The 16,841-nt window shown below is 44.6% G+C and overlaps 1 protein-coding gene across 5 annotated transcripts in view; it reads left to right on the top strand.

The window, feature by feature from the left end:
- SIDT1 (SID1 transmembrane family member 1) overlaps window positions 1–16,841 on the top strand; it is an 84,641-nt gene that overhangs the window by 58,172 nt on the left and 9,628 nt on the right. For 3 of the 5 annotated variants that reach the window (XM_024735349.1, XM_024735347.1, XM_024735346.1), the window contains 10 exons: window positions 1,077–1,222; window positions 2,221–2,294; window positions 3,704–3,770; window positions 5,481–5,554; window positions 6,538–6,661; window positions 6,869–6,986; window positions 9,304–9,440; window positions 10,071–10,182; window positions 13,061–13,075; window positions 13,971–14,047. In XM_024735349.1, the coding sequence (XP_024591117.1) occupies window positions 1,077–1,222; window positions 2,221–2,294; window positions 3,704–3,770; window positions 5,481–5,554; window positions 6,538–6,661; window positions 6,869–6,986; window positions 9,304–9,440; window positions 10,071–10,182; window positions 13,061–13,075; window positions 13,971–14,047 (944 nt within the window). Of the gene's footprint in view, window positions 1–1,076; window positions 1,223–2,220; window positions 2,295–3,703; window positions 3,771–5,480; window positions 5,555–6,537; window positions 6,662–6,868; window positions 6,987–9,303; window positions 9,441–10,070; window positions 10,183–13,060; window positions 13,076–13,967; window positions 14,048–16,841 lie in introns of all 5 variants that reach the window. The other 2 variants (XM_024735345.1, XM_024735344.1) reach the window with 2 other exon arrangements.

Genomic DNA, 16,841 nt, shown 5'->3' with positions numbered 1-16,841 from the left:
GGGGATTTTTTCGTACCCAGCCTGAGTTTAGGGCGTGAAAGATGCGTCAAGAGTCTGACATCAGGGAGCCCGACATCAACTGACCCGTTGTTTCATTCTCAGGTTTCAGTGGAGTAAGGGCGATCAGAAGACTGAGGCTGTGCAGCAGGTGAACACGGCTGAAGCCTAGCGATCTTCCATTTGGGCTAACTGCATAAACGAACCTGCTCACTGCCACCCAGTCATTCACATGGCAACCCCCAGGGCTCGTTCAGTGGCCTGAAGGGTCAGAATTCTGATCCTTATCTTGTTAGAGTCGGCGTGCATTGACACTTCCACACACTTCCATGATGCTTGCGGGCCTATGAATGGTGCACCTTAAGCTGTCAGCATAGGGGGGCTGGGAATCCTGTATGCCTGCCCTGTTATTCTGTAACTTTGAGAAGCATGTGGGCTCAGTGCTGGAGACCTATTTCTGGCTCTGCAAGAACAGGGTTCTGTTATTTTTTTTAACCATCTGAATAGAAGAAATAAAGCAGAAGGTAGGCTCTGCTCATGTGCTCAGTAGGCTGTGCAAATTCCCATCTGCTCTGGGAAACATTCACAGGATTCTTCTTCCTGAGAATGTTGTTTCCATTATATAATCATAGATACGGCATGTGGGGGATTTCGGTGTACAAATACTTTATCCACGAGAAATGTATAGCTGCTGGACATGTGGGTACTTACACGTACATGTGGTAGATGCTATACATAATTACGTGCATGTTTATACATTTATGCTCGTATTTTAAAATATGAAACATGAAATATAAGCATATTATTATTTTTGCAGCCAAATAGTTAACAGAGCAGATGCCTTTATATTATGTATTCAGCCCTAGAAAGAGATGATTTAAATATAAAAATAGGAGGAGAGGAAAATTAGAGGTCCATTGAGGAGGAATTAGAGAAAGAACACGTGCTATGGGTAAGAAGTTGGTTTTTACCAACACAGCGTTTTCAGGAATGAGTCAGCACTGTGCTTTTTGCAGAGAAAGATGGACTCCGTGGGTTCTTCTCGGCTTGGGAAGGCAGATGAGTCTCCTCTGTTTCAGATGAGTCAAGCTCCAGTCCTGGCAGGCAAACGTCCTCCTCCGATGGCAGACAGCCATGCCAGTCAGACACGGACAGCTCCGTGGAGGAAAGTGACTTCGACACCATGCCAGACATTGAGAGCGATAAGAACGTCATCCGGACCAAGGTACTTCTGCCGGGTGGTGCTCTTCGAGAGGGCGAAAAGTCCAGGAGCCAAATACAACTTCAGCAATGCCTCAATTTCCTTTATATATATAGTTTTTTCTTAAGGGGGAGTCAAATTTCTCAGTGAGCTTTTTATTTATTTATTTTAAACATCTTTATTGGGGTATAATTGCTTTAAATTGTGTGTTAGTTTCTGCTGTATGACAAAGTGAATCAGCTATATATAAACATATATTCCCTTGTCTCCTCCCTCCTGCGTCTCCCTCCCACCCTCCCTATCCCACCCCTCTAGGTGGTCACAAAGCACCGAGCTGATCTCCCTGTGCTATGCAGATGCTTCCCACTAGCTATCTATTTTACATTTGGTAGTGTATATATGTTCAGGGGGCTTTTTAGATAAAACTTAGCTACATACTAAAAGCAATACTTGGTTGGTTAACACTTCTTTCCAGAGGGAGAAAGTGAGAGCAGTAAAGAAAACAGAGCGCTAAAACGCTCTCAGGGTCTGAAGGGGCTGACCATGGACAAAAGTGAGGAAGGGATCCAACCAAATGGGAGAAAAGATTCATTTGAAGGGTGTACTTGGAAAAACCCCCTGGTGTATACAAAAAACCCTTCAGGAGTAAAAGATCATTTCTTTCTGGCTTGTATGTATCACATTGTGTTGTATCCAGTAAGGGACACAAAGGTGAATCGTACCGTTTCAACCTCGTAATTCAAGAATCACACAATGGGCATCTCTGAAAACTGGGAAAGCAATTCTTGAGATTTAAGAAGCATTCAAGACTCCCAATAGGTTTCCCACATCAGCCAATTTCCCTAAAGCCAAGGGAAATACTAGGATTTTTAAAGGCATCCTGGGAAAAGCAAAATTAAAGTCTTGTTAAATAATTTTAATCCCTAGTGAATGATTGAACTGAAATGTGTAAAGCTCTCCTTTATATTTTATGCAAGAAATCCAAGTACAGTTTTGCACTCTCTTTTTATTTGGCATCCCAGATGTTCCTTTACCTGTCAGATCTGTCCAGGAAGGACCGGAGAATTGTCAGCAAAAAATACAAGATTTATTTTTGGTGAGTAGATGACCAGGAGGTCTATGGTTCTCTTTAGTAAAATTAAAGTTTTCCTTGTAAAAGCCACAATCACTTATGAGATTCATATAAGTGAATCAAATCACAGGTTTCAGTGTTTAATGAGGCACAGGTATAGGTGTTTAAAGGATTCATGCCACATTCGATAGGAAAGACAAAAATGAACTACCAAAGGCAACCAGCCCTAAATTAAATAAATACGAAGTATTAAGTAAGAATGGTAGTGGAATCCCATAGGGAGACACTAAATCCTTTTCTAGGAAAATACAGTAACGATAACATTAATGTCACCACCTTCCCTCTTCTCCTCACCAGGACTTGCTCTTGGAAGAGCCAGTGATTAAAGGGATGAGATGCCTAGAGCATCTCATAGTAGCTAGAAACCTCCCTGAGTGAAGATGATACCATCAGCCAATGATAAATAGACCTGCGACGGTCAGACACAGATGCAGTCTTCCTACAAGCAGAGAGTCTGAGGTGCCTGGCAGGGTCCCCTCCTTCCTCTCAGAAATCCCCAGCTGACACTTGTGATAGCCCTTCCCATTCTTTTTTCTGGAAGGATACCCTTTTACTGGGATACAGATATTAGAGGAAAACAAGGGCCAGTGGGGACCACATGGAATTCCATACTAGGACCATCATTTTGGAACTAAGAGATATCTAAAAGAGCCACATCCCTTTGTGAGATCCATCACCCATTACCTACTCTCAGATCACTTTTCTTTTTAATTTTTAAGTCACCAACTTATTTTTATTTTTTTAATTTATTTATTTTTGGTCGCGTTGGGTCTTTGTTGCTGTGTGCAGGCTTTCTCCAGTTGCGTCGAGCAGGAGCTACTCTTCACTGTGGTGTGCAGGCTTCTCACTGTGGTGGGCTTCTCTTGTTGCGGAGCACAGGCTCTAGGCTCACGGGCTTCAGTAGTTGTGGCACACGGGCTCAGCAGTTGTGGATCGCGAGCTCAGCAGTTGTGGATCGCGAGCTCTAGAGCACAAGCTCAGTAGTTGTGGTGCACGGGCTTAGTTGCTCTTCAGCATGTGGGATCTTCCCGGACCAGGGATCAAACCTGTGTCCCTTGCATTGGCAGGCGGATTCTTAACCACTGCACCCCCAGGGAAGTCCCTCTCTGATCACGTTTAATCTAACAATATCCTAAATAGATAGGCCCTCATTAATAATTGGTTAAACCAGAAGCAAGTATTATTTACACTGTTTTACAAGTAACTGTATGAGAGGAAGATTGGAGAAACAGGAACCACATAATCAGTTTCTAATCGCGTTTGTGAGTTAACTAGGGAGTTATGGGGTGGAAAGATTCTTTTTTTTAAAAAAAAAGGGCAAAGTTTCCATGGTTATTTTGGAAATAAGCATTTCTGATTCTTTGCCTGTGTAGGAACATCATTACCATTGCTGTGTTTTATGCGCTGCCTGTGATCCAGCTGGTTATCACCTACCAGACAGTAAGTGCTGCCCTGAACTCCAAAATCCCACCTTTCATACTTCAGGGAAAGATATTTGCTGCGAATTACAGAGAAAGGTATAACTTGAGCTCCATCCAAGAATTAATTCCCCGTTTGGGTTCCCACTGGATTTCTCCACTGGTTCGTCTTTGGCCTTTAAATCTAGTTCCCAATTGTTGTATCACAGACCTCTTGTATTATTTTGACTACCAATCTGAAATTATTACCTTGCACTCATTTAGTCTTGGGATCTATCAACTATGTCTATTTTTTTACCAGTCTGCACTTTTGATCATCATGGGATGATGAGTAAAGTTCCAGACCTAAACAAAGAAACCTGATGTCTAATTTAGCCTGTGTCCTGTCATTGAGGGTAAATATGTTTTGTAAAAGTAAAAACAGCTTCACAGTACTAATGAAATATTAAAAGAAAATATAAAATACATAAAAAACAAACAAAAACAATAATTAAAATAGCTTGAGAATCCCCACTGCACCTTCACAGAACCCTAGGGTCCAGGTCACTTAAGTGATCCTGTCTGGGATCTATTACACATACAAAGCCCATTTAGAATAGCACCAGGCTAAAGGTGTTTCTAATGCAATGGTTCTCAAACTTTGCATTAAAATCATCTGGGGGACTTTTAAAAATCCCAGTGTCCAAGCTGTACCCCACACCAGTTAGATCAGAGTGGAATCAGGCATGAGTTTTTTTTTTTTTTTTAGATGTTGGGGGTAGGAGTTTATTAATTAATTAATTTATTTTTGCTGTGTTGGGTCTTCGTTTCTGTGCGAGGGCTTTCTCTAGTTGCGGCAAGCAGGGGCCACTCATCATCGCTGTGCGCGGGCCTCTCACCATCGCGGCCTCTCCTGTTGCGGAGCACAGGGTCCAGACATGCAGGCTCAGTAGTTGTGGCTCATGGGGCCAGTCGCTCCGCGGCATGTGGGATCCTCCCAGACCAGGGCTCGAACCCGTGTCCCCTGCATTGGCAGGCAGATTCTCAACCACTGCGCCACCAGGGCAGCCCCAGGCATCAGTATTGATGAAACTCCCAGTGATTCCAGTGTACAGCCAAGTTTGAGAGCCAGGAGTTTAATAATATTTTACCAATTCCATACTTAATACATGATGAGGACTTTATAAAGCTTCAGCACCACCATTTATAATCTAAATATTCTCTGAATACTTTGGTGCTGTCAGAAGATACAGCTGTGCTGTGATCTAGGAAGGTTCTTAACGATAGCGATAGTGATAACTATGGACAACCGATCACACATCTCCTTATGTCCACCTGCCCTGTGGTTACCATTTCCACACAGAGGATGGAACAGCTCCTTACCCTCCCAGGATTCATCTAGAAAATAGGATGTACCATGACCGTCCTAATAGGCAGGTCCCAATGTTAGCATCCTCTCAAAATCCTTTTATAATGAGAACAAAGGAAACATACTCAGTTGCATTCTGCCGTGAGGCCACATAATGAGGGACACGTAATATTTCAATTCAAAGCAAGATGGCAGCATTGAAAGGAAATGTGTCTATACTGTGTAAAGGCTGAAGATAACGACCCATCCCCTGCTGAGAAGGGGCGCTGGTTACACTGTTGATCACTGACAGTTGATCGCTGTGAACACTGTCCACTTTTTGTGATTTCAGGCTCAGGGGGTGGAGGAAAACAGCATCTCCTCTTTTCACTCTTGGTTTTACAGATAGTCAATGTCACTGGTAACCAGGACATCTGCTACTACAACTTCCTCTGCGCTCACCCCTGGGGTGTCCTGAGGTAAGCCCAGTCCTCTGAGGCAATGAGAGATGCCTTTCTGTGTAATGTGACGATTTCAGTTTTTAAAAATACTAGAAACAATTGTGGAAAAGCACCCCAATCAAGGGTAAAGAGGAATGAAATCAGGAAGTTGAGATCAGGTATGCCTCTTCCATTCCTGTATGGGGGCCTCAGGAAACAGTCCTGAGGAGAAGGCAGAGATATGTTTGAAAATACCAGGTCCCTAGCTGTGATGACCCTCATCCATGGGCATGAGCTACTAGTACATTCAATCCGTTAAACAACCTCATGAGATAGATAGGATTATTATTACCCCCGTTTTTAGATGAAGATGTTAAGGCTCAGTTAGAAAGGTAAGGACTTGCGGAAGGTCCCTCAGCTTGTTAGTGATGTTGAGACTCACACCGGGGTCTGCCGCCTCCAAGGCCATGCTCCAGCCTCCAGAACATGGCGAAGTGGAGAGAGCATTTGCCTGGGAGTTGCGAGCCTGGCTTCTCGATCCAGAACTGAACTAGTCTCAGTTTCCTTAAATAAATCTGTTGGCTGTGACCAGTTGACACTTATCCTGAAATTCATGGTTACAGAGCTGAGTATGGACACATAGCGTGGGTCCATCCATCTATGCGAATTCACTCTCACATTGTAGCTGAAACTCTTGGCCCAACTGCCCATCTGTGGAGCGACTCTCTTTCCTAGGATTCATTCCCCGCCACTGCCATCAGCACAAGGGAGGATTGAGTGGGTGTTAGGGAAGCTAAGCAGGCATCCCTGAGAGGAAACGGGCACATTATCACAGGCTAAGCGTCCTAACGTGGCATTAGGTTAAAGATGCTTTCTGATGATCTCGGTCCTGAGATCTTATGGAAAGGTTAAGCAGTGGAAAACACTGAATGCTGATTTCACTCGCTCATCCATGCCTTCATTCAGTCTCTAAAGCTCTTTGATACCTTGACTCTCTCATGGTCTCTCTGTCATCCCCTTAGTGCCTTCAACAACATTCTCAGTAACCTGGGTCACATGCTCCTGGGCTGCCTCTTCCTGCTGATAGTCTTGCGCCGGGACATTCTCCATCGAAGAGCCCTGGAGGCCAAGGACATCTTTGCCATGGTGAGGGGAGGGTGGGATGAGGGAGGTGAGAGCTAGGAAGGGTTATGGTTCCAAACGGGATCTGCAAAGAGGAGGGACATCTGGCTAGACGGTGTGACGATGGATCACATGTAATGGACCACACAAGGCCAGAGCACGGGCGTCCCGGTTCTGTGGCTGAGTCACTAAGGAGTATCTTTCCACTGACCAAGCTTTCTGCTTTTTCAGGAGTATGGGATTCCCAAACACTTCGGTCTCTTCTATGCTATGGGCATCGCACTGATGACGGAAGGGGTGCTCAGTGCTTGTTACCATGTCTGCCCTAATTACTCCAACTTCCAATTCGGTAATTAGAATTTACATCAGCTACACAGATTTGAGTTATAGGAGTCTTATCCTGGGACCCTCTCAGAAATGCCAAGGTCATGCTTGCAAGAATTAAATGACATTTTACATGAAGTGATCTGAGGGCACCTCACCACAGGGCATGGCTTCCCCACATTGTACCGTTTTTTCCTCTCTGACCACCGTTTGTAGACTACAAAAGAGTGAACACTGGGTACTGATCTCATGGCTAGATCTGCAGGTGGGCAATGGGCTAAGTGTCAGGCAGCAGGTCAGGTAGAAACCACCAACAGACATCTAGAAATCTCCCTCAGTGTAGCTTGGCTTAATTTAGCAGTTTGCCTGTTTTGGGTTGAAAGTAATAGGAAACCCAATTCGAATTGGATTAAATAATAGGTACACTCACCAGTGCACCAGCCGAACGTACAGAGGTGGAATGGCCTTGTGGGTAGTTTGTCTGGTGGCTCTGGCTCCGCTTCTCTGTGATCCCCTTGGTTGCACCCAGCCTGCACACTGGTGGTCTCCCCAGGCTGCCTTCCCTCGTGGTGGCAGAAATAGCTACAGCAGGTCTTGGCTTCCTGTCTCCGCGCCATGATGTCTAGAGAAAGCAGCGAGCTGGCTTCCAGGAGCCTTCATTTGAGAGCAGGAAACTTCTTTTCCCCAAACTCCCCAGATAACAGCCCCTCACGCCTCAACAGCTTACACAGCCCTGAGCTCACTCCAGAATCTTTCTCTGTGTGAGGGTTAGCTCGGGACAGCATTGCTACACCAGTCACGGTGGCAAAGGAGGTGAGGTTACCTTTAGACCAATGAGACCCTTCCCTGGAACCAGGGGTGCGGTTCGCTTTCCTAAAGCAAGTGGTCTGGGAGGGTGTGCATTTCTGAATAGAAAATGGGGCTGAGATATTTGAGTTGGTATCGAGATGCTGTTAGGATGGAGAAAGGCAATAGCTGATGCTGGAAGAAGGCAATTAACAATGTCCTCCACACTCAAGGATGAGGTTTTTAAAAACAGTTATTTTGTGTTTGTGCTCTAGCCTCTGGCTGTTAACTCACAACACCACAGAAATTCTCCATCACGTTTTAGTTTGTTTAAATTAGAAGACATTTTTAATAGAGGAAAACTATAGAGAATAATATCATTCACCACTCAGAAGGAACAAATGCCAACACTTTAAAATATTTGCCTTAAATCTACTTTAAGAAATAAAACATTGTGTAAAGTTGAGGTCCCATTTTGAACTGTTTTCTAAACTTATCAACTCTCCCCTTCCTTAGAAGCAACAACTGTGATTAATTTTATATTTATCCTTCCAGTTTGTTTTTATAGTTTTTCTTCATTTGTAACAAATTAATATTAATTTATCACACTTTGTTCGGCATCCTTCTTTTTTCATTCAACAATGTTTTCGAGATTTATTGGTATTAAATCAAGGATATCCAGTTCATTCATTTTTAAAGATTGTCATTCTGTAATAAAAATATACCACACTTATCAATTCCTCTATTGAACAACACTTAGAGGTTGCCAATATTCTGCTAGTACAGACAGTGCTACAATGACTAGCCTCATCTGTGCCTGTTGCGCACATGTGAGAGAGGTTCCCAGGAATACCTAGAAGTAGAATTTTGGGGTCACATGGTCCTGGTTGATGCATCTTCCATTTTACCAAAAACAGCCAACTTTCTCCCCAGAATATTAATTCCCACTCCCACTGGCTGAGTGAGAGTTTCCACTTCCCCCGTATCATCACTAACATGTGTTATTATTAGACATTTACACTTTTGCCAATTTTTTAGTAACATGGGACATTGCATGGCTGTTTTAATTTGCATTTCCTTAACCCCCATGCAGCTAAGCCACATGGAATTTCTAGCTGTCTTCTATCCCTAGGCTAGAAAGCCTTGTATATGAGCAGTAATCAATGTGGTTATGTTTCAGTATACTGAGAAGGACCTCCTGCACCCACGTAGGGTTCTCTTTATTGTCACACTGCCCTGTTCCCATTAGGGATTCTTTTGTTGTTGTTGGACAGGAGCATTTATACACACATAGCCCTGCGAGTGGGGATAGGCAATTATTCATCATATCATCTGATACTTTTCTTCTGTGAGCTAGGAATGCCCCTCTTGGAGGGGGTGAGAGGTGGAGCGTGTAGGGTTTACCTAGAATGTGCCTGGAGAGGCTGGCGTGTTGGAAGTCACCACACAGGCTGAGGGCAGCAAATACTCCAAGGCCTGAAGGGAGGGGTTCTCTGAGGCTGAAGAGAGGTCTGTCTGCCACCTACTGGATCTCCATTGTCTCGGCTTCTCCTCAGACACCTCCTTCATGTACATAATCGCCGGCCTCTGCATGCTGAAGCTCTATCAGACCCGCCACCCAGACATCAACGCCAGTGCCTACGCTGCTTACATCTCCTTCGCCCTGGTCATCACGCTCACCGTCCTTGGAGTGGTGCGTCCCTCCCCACAGCTGGCAGCCCTCTTGGGAGGCTTTGTATTTTGTTTTTTGGACCCCAGGTGAACAGGTTTAACTAATCATAATCCTTGGCTCATGACACACTCTCATCACTGGTCCGTTCATAGCATCTTAGTTACTGAGCTAGAATTTTTAATAATGTAACAGGCCCCTGGAACACTGCCCCTGGACAGTGTTAATACAAAGCTGAGACCTGACTCGGGTGAGACTGGAATAGAGATGTACAGGCTGATGGGAGAGAGACTGACTTGAAAGGACAAAAACCACTTTCTAAATGTGCGTGCACATGCGTCAGTCGTCTTCTGTTATTTGAAGAGCATTAGCTCCCAGCTTTAGACCTACTGCCTCTTCACCTGCTGTTCAGCTGCCTCACCCATTGCTTCCCTTTTCCATTTCTTTCTTTTTCATTTGGCCAGGTAGCCATTCTTTTTCCCGCCCTGGCTGCAGTAAGGTCCCTGTGAGATCAGAGAAGGGAGAAAACCCAAAATTCACACACAGCTAGGTTTTTGACAGCTTATGCATACACGAGAGATGAAACAATTTTAATAAGTTCTCTGGGGGGAAAAAAAAAACCCAGATGAAGGTAACTTCCATCTTTACTCCTAGGTGTTTGGGAAAAATGACCTGTGGTTGTTCTGGGTCATCTTCTCTGCAATCCATATTCTGGCTTCTCTGGCCCTCAGCACCCAGATCTACTACATGGGTCGTTTCAAGATAGGTGAGTCACCTGTTACTCTATACTAAACATGCTGATTAACTCACCCTAAGAAAGGATTGTCTTGCCTATCCTAAACGGAAGTGTTACTTGTCACCGTGAACGCTTGCTCTGAATTCTGTGTGTTTAACAGCATATATTCTCTCCAAGAGCTTCCTCTCCTGTATAAGACAGCAACAATCTACTATCACTAGTTCTGTTTTCAACTGAGACACTAAGCTAGCTCAGAGCTGAGGCGTCCTCCCAACTCCAAGTCCCCAAAGGTTTTCAATTCACCAAACTTTGAAAGTGCGTTTGTAGAACAGTACGATCATCACACCGCTAGTTCCACCGAGAAGAATGTTTTTCAGTTCATAGCGCTTAAAAGGAGCATTTCTCTAACCATCCTAAATGGTTAACAAGAATAAATTCTATATTATTTTCAAATTCTGGGGCTGGAAGTTTTGGAGACCAACTTGCCAATCTTAGAGGCAGGACACCTGCCGAACGCCCTCTGACGGCATGAACGTATCACGTTAGATCACCAAGTGTTCTGTGGAAATCAGCTTCTGATCTGCTCTTGGTCAGCCAGCACACATTTGAGCAGGTGCAAGTCATTTTAGAGCATCTAAATTTCACCCATCATTTTAAAGTCCGGGAAGTCAGACTCAAAGATTCATTTGTATATTTCAAGAAAAACCAATATATATATATATAAACTAGGCCCATCCCTAATGTTTGCAGAGCCCAAGGCAAGATTGTAAATAAAAGCCCACTTACCATATGTATAAAAATGTTTAAGTTATAAAGCAGAGTAAAGAAGTATTAAATATGTGGAAGAAAGGAAGGAAGAAAGAAGGAAGACCAAGAAGCTGATAAATATACCTTCATTACAACCTACAAGGTACAAGTTCAAATTTAAAATTCTTAGGTGCATGGAAGAGTACTCCAGAACATAGCTATACAGGAGAGCTGGTCCCCAAGCCCTGCCCCTCTTTTCTTCTCACCTCTGGCTCTGTCCTGCATCTTAAGGGGTCTCACAGGTATGCATATGGACACCCTTGTCTAACATCCAATTGGCCATTCCTTGCCACTAGAAGTGCATACTCTAGTGGTGCTATCTGCCCTCAGGAAGACAAACCAGGGAAAGGACCTATGCAGGCTCTGAGAGCGGGCTCAAGGACATCAGGACAGGGAATTCTTGGGTCCAGGAATTCAGAATGTGGCCTAGAAGAAGCAGTCCCCTTGCCCTGCAGACTCCTCAGTCATCGGGGAATGAGGGCCTTTAAAATATGGCACCCCTGTTGCCCAGATCTAAGAGCGATTCTACATAAACAAGTGGCTTTAAGACTAGAAGACCAAATAAAACAATCTCTCATTTTGGCAGTTTAGTTTTTCCTTTTGGCATGGTCAGTAGATTAACCCTTGGTGTTAACATAGCCGGTATACCTCCAGCTCCCTCCCCCAGTGAAAGCATCAATAGCTGGTCGGGTAGAACATTTGGTACAGCACTCTGTTCATGCTCCATCCTCCACACTCAAAGGTGAATGAAGTCATACAAACTAAACTCTCAAAAGGAACATAAGTTAGGCACTGTTCCTCTGGGTTTTGCAAGTTGGAAAAATAAACTTGAATACAGATATATGTAATGGTAGTGACCATTAACACATAGAGGAGCTTTTAATATGTTTATACCACCTTGGCCCCATGCAACTTTGCAATACTGAATTAATTTACCTTTTTAAAAAAGGAGAAATTGAATGTAGTCTATTATAACCATGTACTAGTTTGTCAGGGTCCCAACAGGAAAAAGCTATCACATACAAAGACAAAAGATTTATTCACAGAGGGACTCTTCATAGGACAGGGGTGGGGTGGGGAAGAATGAAAGGGGTAGCACAGTAACCTGGGGTTAGTAGCAGAGAAGCTTTTACTACCCACAAGCCCAAAAGGGCATAGAGGAAGTGGTTACCAAAACATGGAAGGAAGTCATCATGGAGAGAAAGTCACCTTCCTCCATGAGCGTGGAGCAGTGACCTTTGGCTAACAGACAGGCAACCTCACAGGCAAGGCACCAGGCAGATAGTACTCTGGGCTCACTCTCCTTCCTCTGTCCCTCCAGTCTCCTGCTGGCATTTCTCATTGTCCAAATCCAAGGGGAGCGAGGGAACCCATTGAGTGGTCCCTGCAGTCAGCCTCCCCGGGCGTGGTGAGGACAGAGAGACATGGCAGGTGAGTCTAGAGGGGCAAAGGGAAGATAACCTTCACACAACTTAACCCAACATTTAAAATTTCTGTACCTAGGGAGTCTCCCCCAAGTGGTTACGGATTTACCAAAGTCAAAAGGAAAACATTGTGACAATTGCATCTACCTTTAGTCCAAAGGCAGGAAGTCGGGATAGTGGACAGTGGTTCAAGCAACACCAACCTCTCTGCCCGTTCCATAAGCTGCCTTTGCTTTCTCAAATCACAGACTCCTTTCTCTGGGGCCCTCGGGCCACACAGGAAAATTAATGTGGACACGAGGAAAGGCAGTAGCAATGAGGCAGAGCATTTCATAAGCAGGACAGAAAACTGCAGAGCTACTTGCCCAGATCACCTCTTGTTTCCCGAAAAGGACCACAGGCAGAGGATGGATTATAAGTTGCAAGTGGTGCACAAAAGTACACAGGGAGAGAGGAAAGTCTGATTCACGCTTTGAAGAATACTGAACTTCTGAACGTTTGAGACAGGCAGAAGGAGTCTGTGTTCTTTACGAGAAGACATTACTTTTGTAATCAGAAAACAAAATTAAAGTCATCTGTTTCGAGAGAAAAATAAAATGACGAGTAGTTTACCTGTTTGGCTACCTTTTTACAAATCTTTTTTTCTCTCCTCAATTCTCTGCTTCCCACTGATTCAGATGTGTCTGACACAGGTAACGTTCAGCCACCCTCCCCAGGGTTTTCTACATTGTTTCCTTAACAAAGCAACCTGCCTGACTGACCTGCCAACTCTGTTTTCTGAACACTTCTTCCAGATTGGGCAGGATTTGGTGGGCAGGGGGTTTGGAGAGAGGCTCAGAGGCAGGGATGCACCCCAACCCAGCCCGCAACGCGCCTCTTCTGGGCTAGTGCATGGACACGCCCGCGCCCCCACCCCACAGTGTAGCTAGTCTAGTGAACGCTGCTTAAATTGACCCCAGGGGTAGCCTTGAAGAGGAACAGCAGCACAGCAGAGCTGGGGTCCACCCTTACTGAAATGCTCACTTCGGGAAGACCCCAGCCTCGCCCTGACCCTGCTCATATAACAATCATCATACGTACAGGCTTCCTGAACATGCTTAGTAGACCCCACTGTCCCCTGGTCCAATTCTTACTGACTTATAACCACACTGAGAAACACAGATTCGAATTTTTACAAGCTAAGATTTCCCATGGTCTAGAGAGAGCAGATGTTTTAAGGTGACTTTTGAGAGTCCCCATACATCTCTGCTGTAATGAAAACACTAAACCATCAACAGAGGGAAACTTAGCTGAAGGAGACCATAGGAGGGTTGGCCAGCCCCCCAAATGGTTTGCGAGTGCTTGCTCCTTGTGTCCATTTTGCCTGCCTTTCTGCGGGATGCTGCATGGATAGAGCACACCTGCCACGAAAGCCCAGGAAGCTGTGGGTGGCGTTTTTTAAAGCAAACATTTATTGCTGACCTATTAGGGACAAAGCATGGCTTTTATGAGGTGACATCATCCTGGCCGCAAAAGCTTGGGCCAAAGGGGAGTGTTGTGGATTATCTCTGATCAAGCCTTCTCACCATGCGATTGTGTCATCAGCAGATTTGGGAATTTTCCGACGGGCCGCTATGGTGTTCTACACAGACTGCATCCAGCAGTGCAGCCGGCCTCTCTATATGGTAAGTGTGTGTTCCTGCGTGCCTTGGCCTTCTCCCAGACAACAGGAGGACAGCAGGAGGGGCAGGCTCGGGGTAGTCACACAAGGCTCCCCAAACCAAGAGGGCCAGATGGCCTAGCGTGGCTGAAGTCCAGTTAGTGAGGGAAGAGGCATCTTGCTTCCCCTTCTCACTCTTAAAAGACACGCTGGGATGGTTCCTTTTTTGTACATGAAAAATTGCTAGTATAGAAAGAACATATGTATGTATATACACACACAAAACTATTAAAGTGATGATTGCTGGAGGAGGGAGGATCAAGATAGGGTGTCCCTATAAATAATCATCCAAAGAGGTATATTATTTCACTTATGAAAGTGAAGAGAGGGCACAATTAATAATGATACCTGGACTGTCCCAAGCAAACTAGGGACATACGATCACTCCAATCACTTTCATTAGGAACTTTCCACATTATACATTTGTTTGCTTTTTATACATTGTTTGACTTTTACAATGAGCACGAATGCTTTTTCAAAATTATAGCTATTGCTTGATGGCAGAAATACACTTTTAAAAATTCTACCGTATGGTTTTCAATATATTACACATTTCTACACCGAGCGGAGGGATCAGTGTAGTTTCTACACTGAGCTGGGATCAGCCCTGCTCCCAGCTGCCTTGGCTTGCTGGCCAGTGACCTTGGGAAGGCTACATACCTCCTCTGAGCCACTGCCCCAACCTTTACCCCGTGCTGTGATCATAACTAGTGATGCCGTTTGGGCCTGGCACACAGGCATTCACTAAATTCCTGCTGATAGTTTATAATCAGAAGGATTTTTACATAAAGGAGCCTGGGAATGTTTTAAGCCCGGTAGAGCTTGGGCAGGAGCTATAGGCACTAAAAATTGAATTGAAGCTGGAGGGTTTTACTCAGGGGAGAACTTAAAAAAAGCCCATTAGGACCTGTGAGTATTAGGAGAGATAAGAATGCCTCAGCTGTGAACCATAAGGGGAAATTAGTGTTTCTGGTGTTTTTTACATTAATTGATGCAGGCTGTCTTTGTTTTTTTAAACAGACTATTTTTAGGGCATTTTAAGAGTTTTTAGTTTTTTTAGGTTCACCGAAAAATTGAGAAGAAAATACAGAGATTTCCCGTATGCCCCTCTGCCACACAGACACAGCTTCCCCATATCAACACCCTCACCAGAGAGGTGCATTTGCTAGTCAGTGAACCTATGTTAACACATCATAATCACTCAAAGTCTATACTTTACATTACAATTCACTCCTGGTGTTGTACATTCTATGGTTTTCTTGACGAGTTTGTGATGACATATATTCATCATTATAGTATCAAAGAAGGTAGTTTTCCTGCCCTAAAAATCCTCTGTGCTCCACCTATTCTTTCCACCTGCCCCTCCTCCCCAACCCCTGGCAGCCACTGATCTTTTTTAGTGTCTCCTTAGTCTTACCTTTTCCAGAACGTCATATCTTTGGAATAATATAGTATGCAGCCTTTCCAGATTGGCTGAAATAATATGCACTTATGTTTTCTCCATGTTTTTTCATGGCTTGCTAGCTCATTTCTTTTTTTTTTTTTTTTTTTTTTGGTACGTGGGCCTCTCACTGCTGTGGCCTCTCCCATTGCGGAGCACAGGCTCCGGACGCGCAGGCTCAGCAGCCATGGCTCACGGGCCCAGCCGCTCCGCTGCATGTGGGATCTTACCGGACCGGGTCACGAACCCATGTCCCCTGCATCGGCAGGCGGACTCTCAACCACCGCTCCACCAGGGAAGCCCTCATTTCTTTTTAGTCCTGACTAATATTCCACTGTCTGGATGTGCTACAGTTTATTTATCCGTTCACCTGTTGAAGGACATCTTGGTTGCTTCCAAGTTTTGGCAATTATGAATAAAGCTGCTATAAAATTTTGTGGGCAGGTTTTTGTATAGGCATGTTTTCAGCTCCTTTGGGTAAGTACCAAGGAGCACAACTGCTGGATCATACGGTAAAAGTATGTTTAGTTTTCTAGGAAACTGCCAACCAAACTGCCTTCCGAAATGGTTGGACCATTCTGCGTTCCCACCAGCCACGAATGAGAGTTCCACATCCTCACGAGCAACTGGTGTTGTTAGTGTTTTGGATTTTGGCTTTTCTAATAGGTGAATTCGTTTTTTTAAAAGGAAGCTATTTCCTTCAAATATAATGGATCACCCACAAAGAGAATCACTTCTTTTAAACAGATGAGTGGCCATGCAAATTAAAGTATAATTAGATAGTACCTAACAGTTGTAAGTAGTAGGCAAAGGAGCAGGAATGGATTGTGAATAAATTTCTATCAGAGTAACTGTCCTTTGAGACGGACCTTACCTCTCTATTTTCTCCCCTACCAATAACTTTAATCTTTTTTAAAATTTTTATTTATTTATTTTTTTTGCGGTACGCGGGTCTCTCACTGTTGTGGCCTCTCCCGTTGAGGAGCACAGGCTCTGGACGCACAGACTCAGCTACCATGGCTCACGGGCCCAGCCACTCCGCTGCATGTGGGATCTTCCCTGACCGGGTCACGAACCCGTGTCTCCTGCATCGACAGGCGGACTCTCAACCACTGCGTCACCAGGGAAGCCCCAATAACTTTAATCTTAATAAGGCCATGTGTTTAGAAACCAGGAGCCTGGGAGCTGCAGGACCTCCTTGGAGCCAGAATAATGAAACTAATTCCAGGTGCATCCCAAGAGCTGCCTTAGGGCCCACCAGTTAACACAACCCAGGGAAAGAGTCCTTGGTTACAGAACAGTGGTGGCAGAATTCTTT

Source organism: Neophocaena asiaeorientalis, unplaced genomic scaffold (assembly GCF_003031525.2).
Source record: "Neophocaena asiaeorientalis asiaeorientalis breed wild unplaced genomic scaffold, Neophocaena_asiaeorientalis_V1.1 scaffold136, whole genome shotgun sequence".
NCBI classification, from domain to species: domain Eukaryota; kingdom Metazoa; phylum Chordata; class Mammalia; order Artiodactyla; family Phocoenidae; genus Neophocaena; species Neophocaena asiaeorientalis.
The sequence above is the reverse complement of the archived record's forward strand: the minus strand, read 5'-3'. Positions and strand labels throughout refer to the sequence as shown.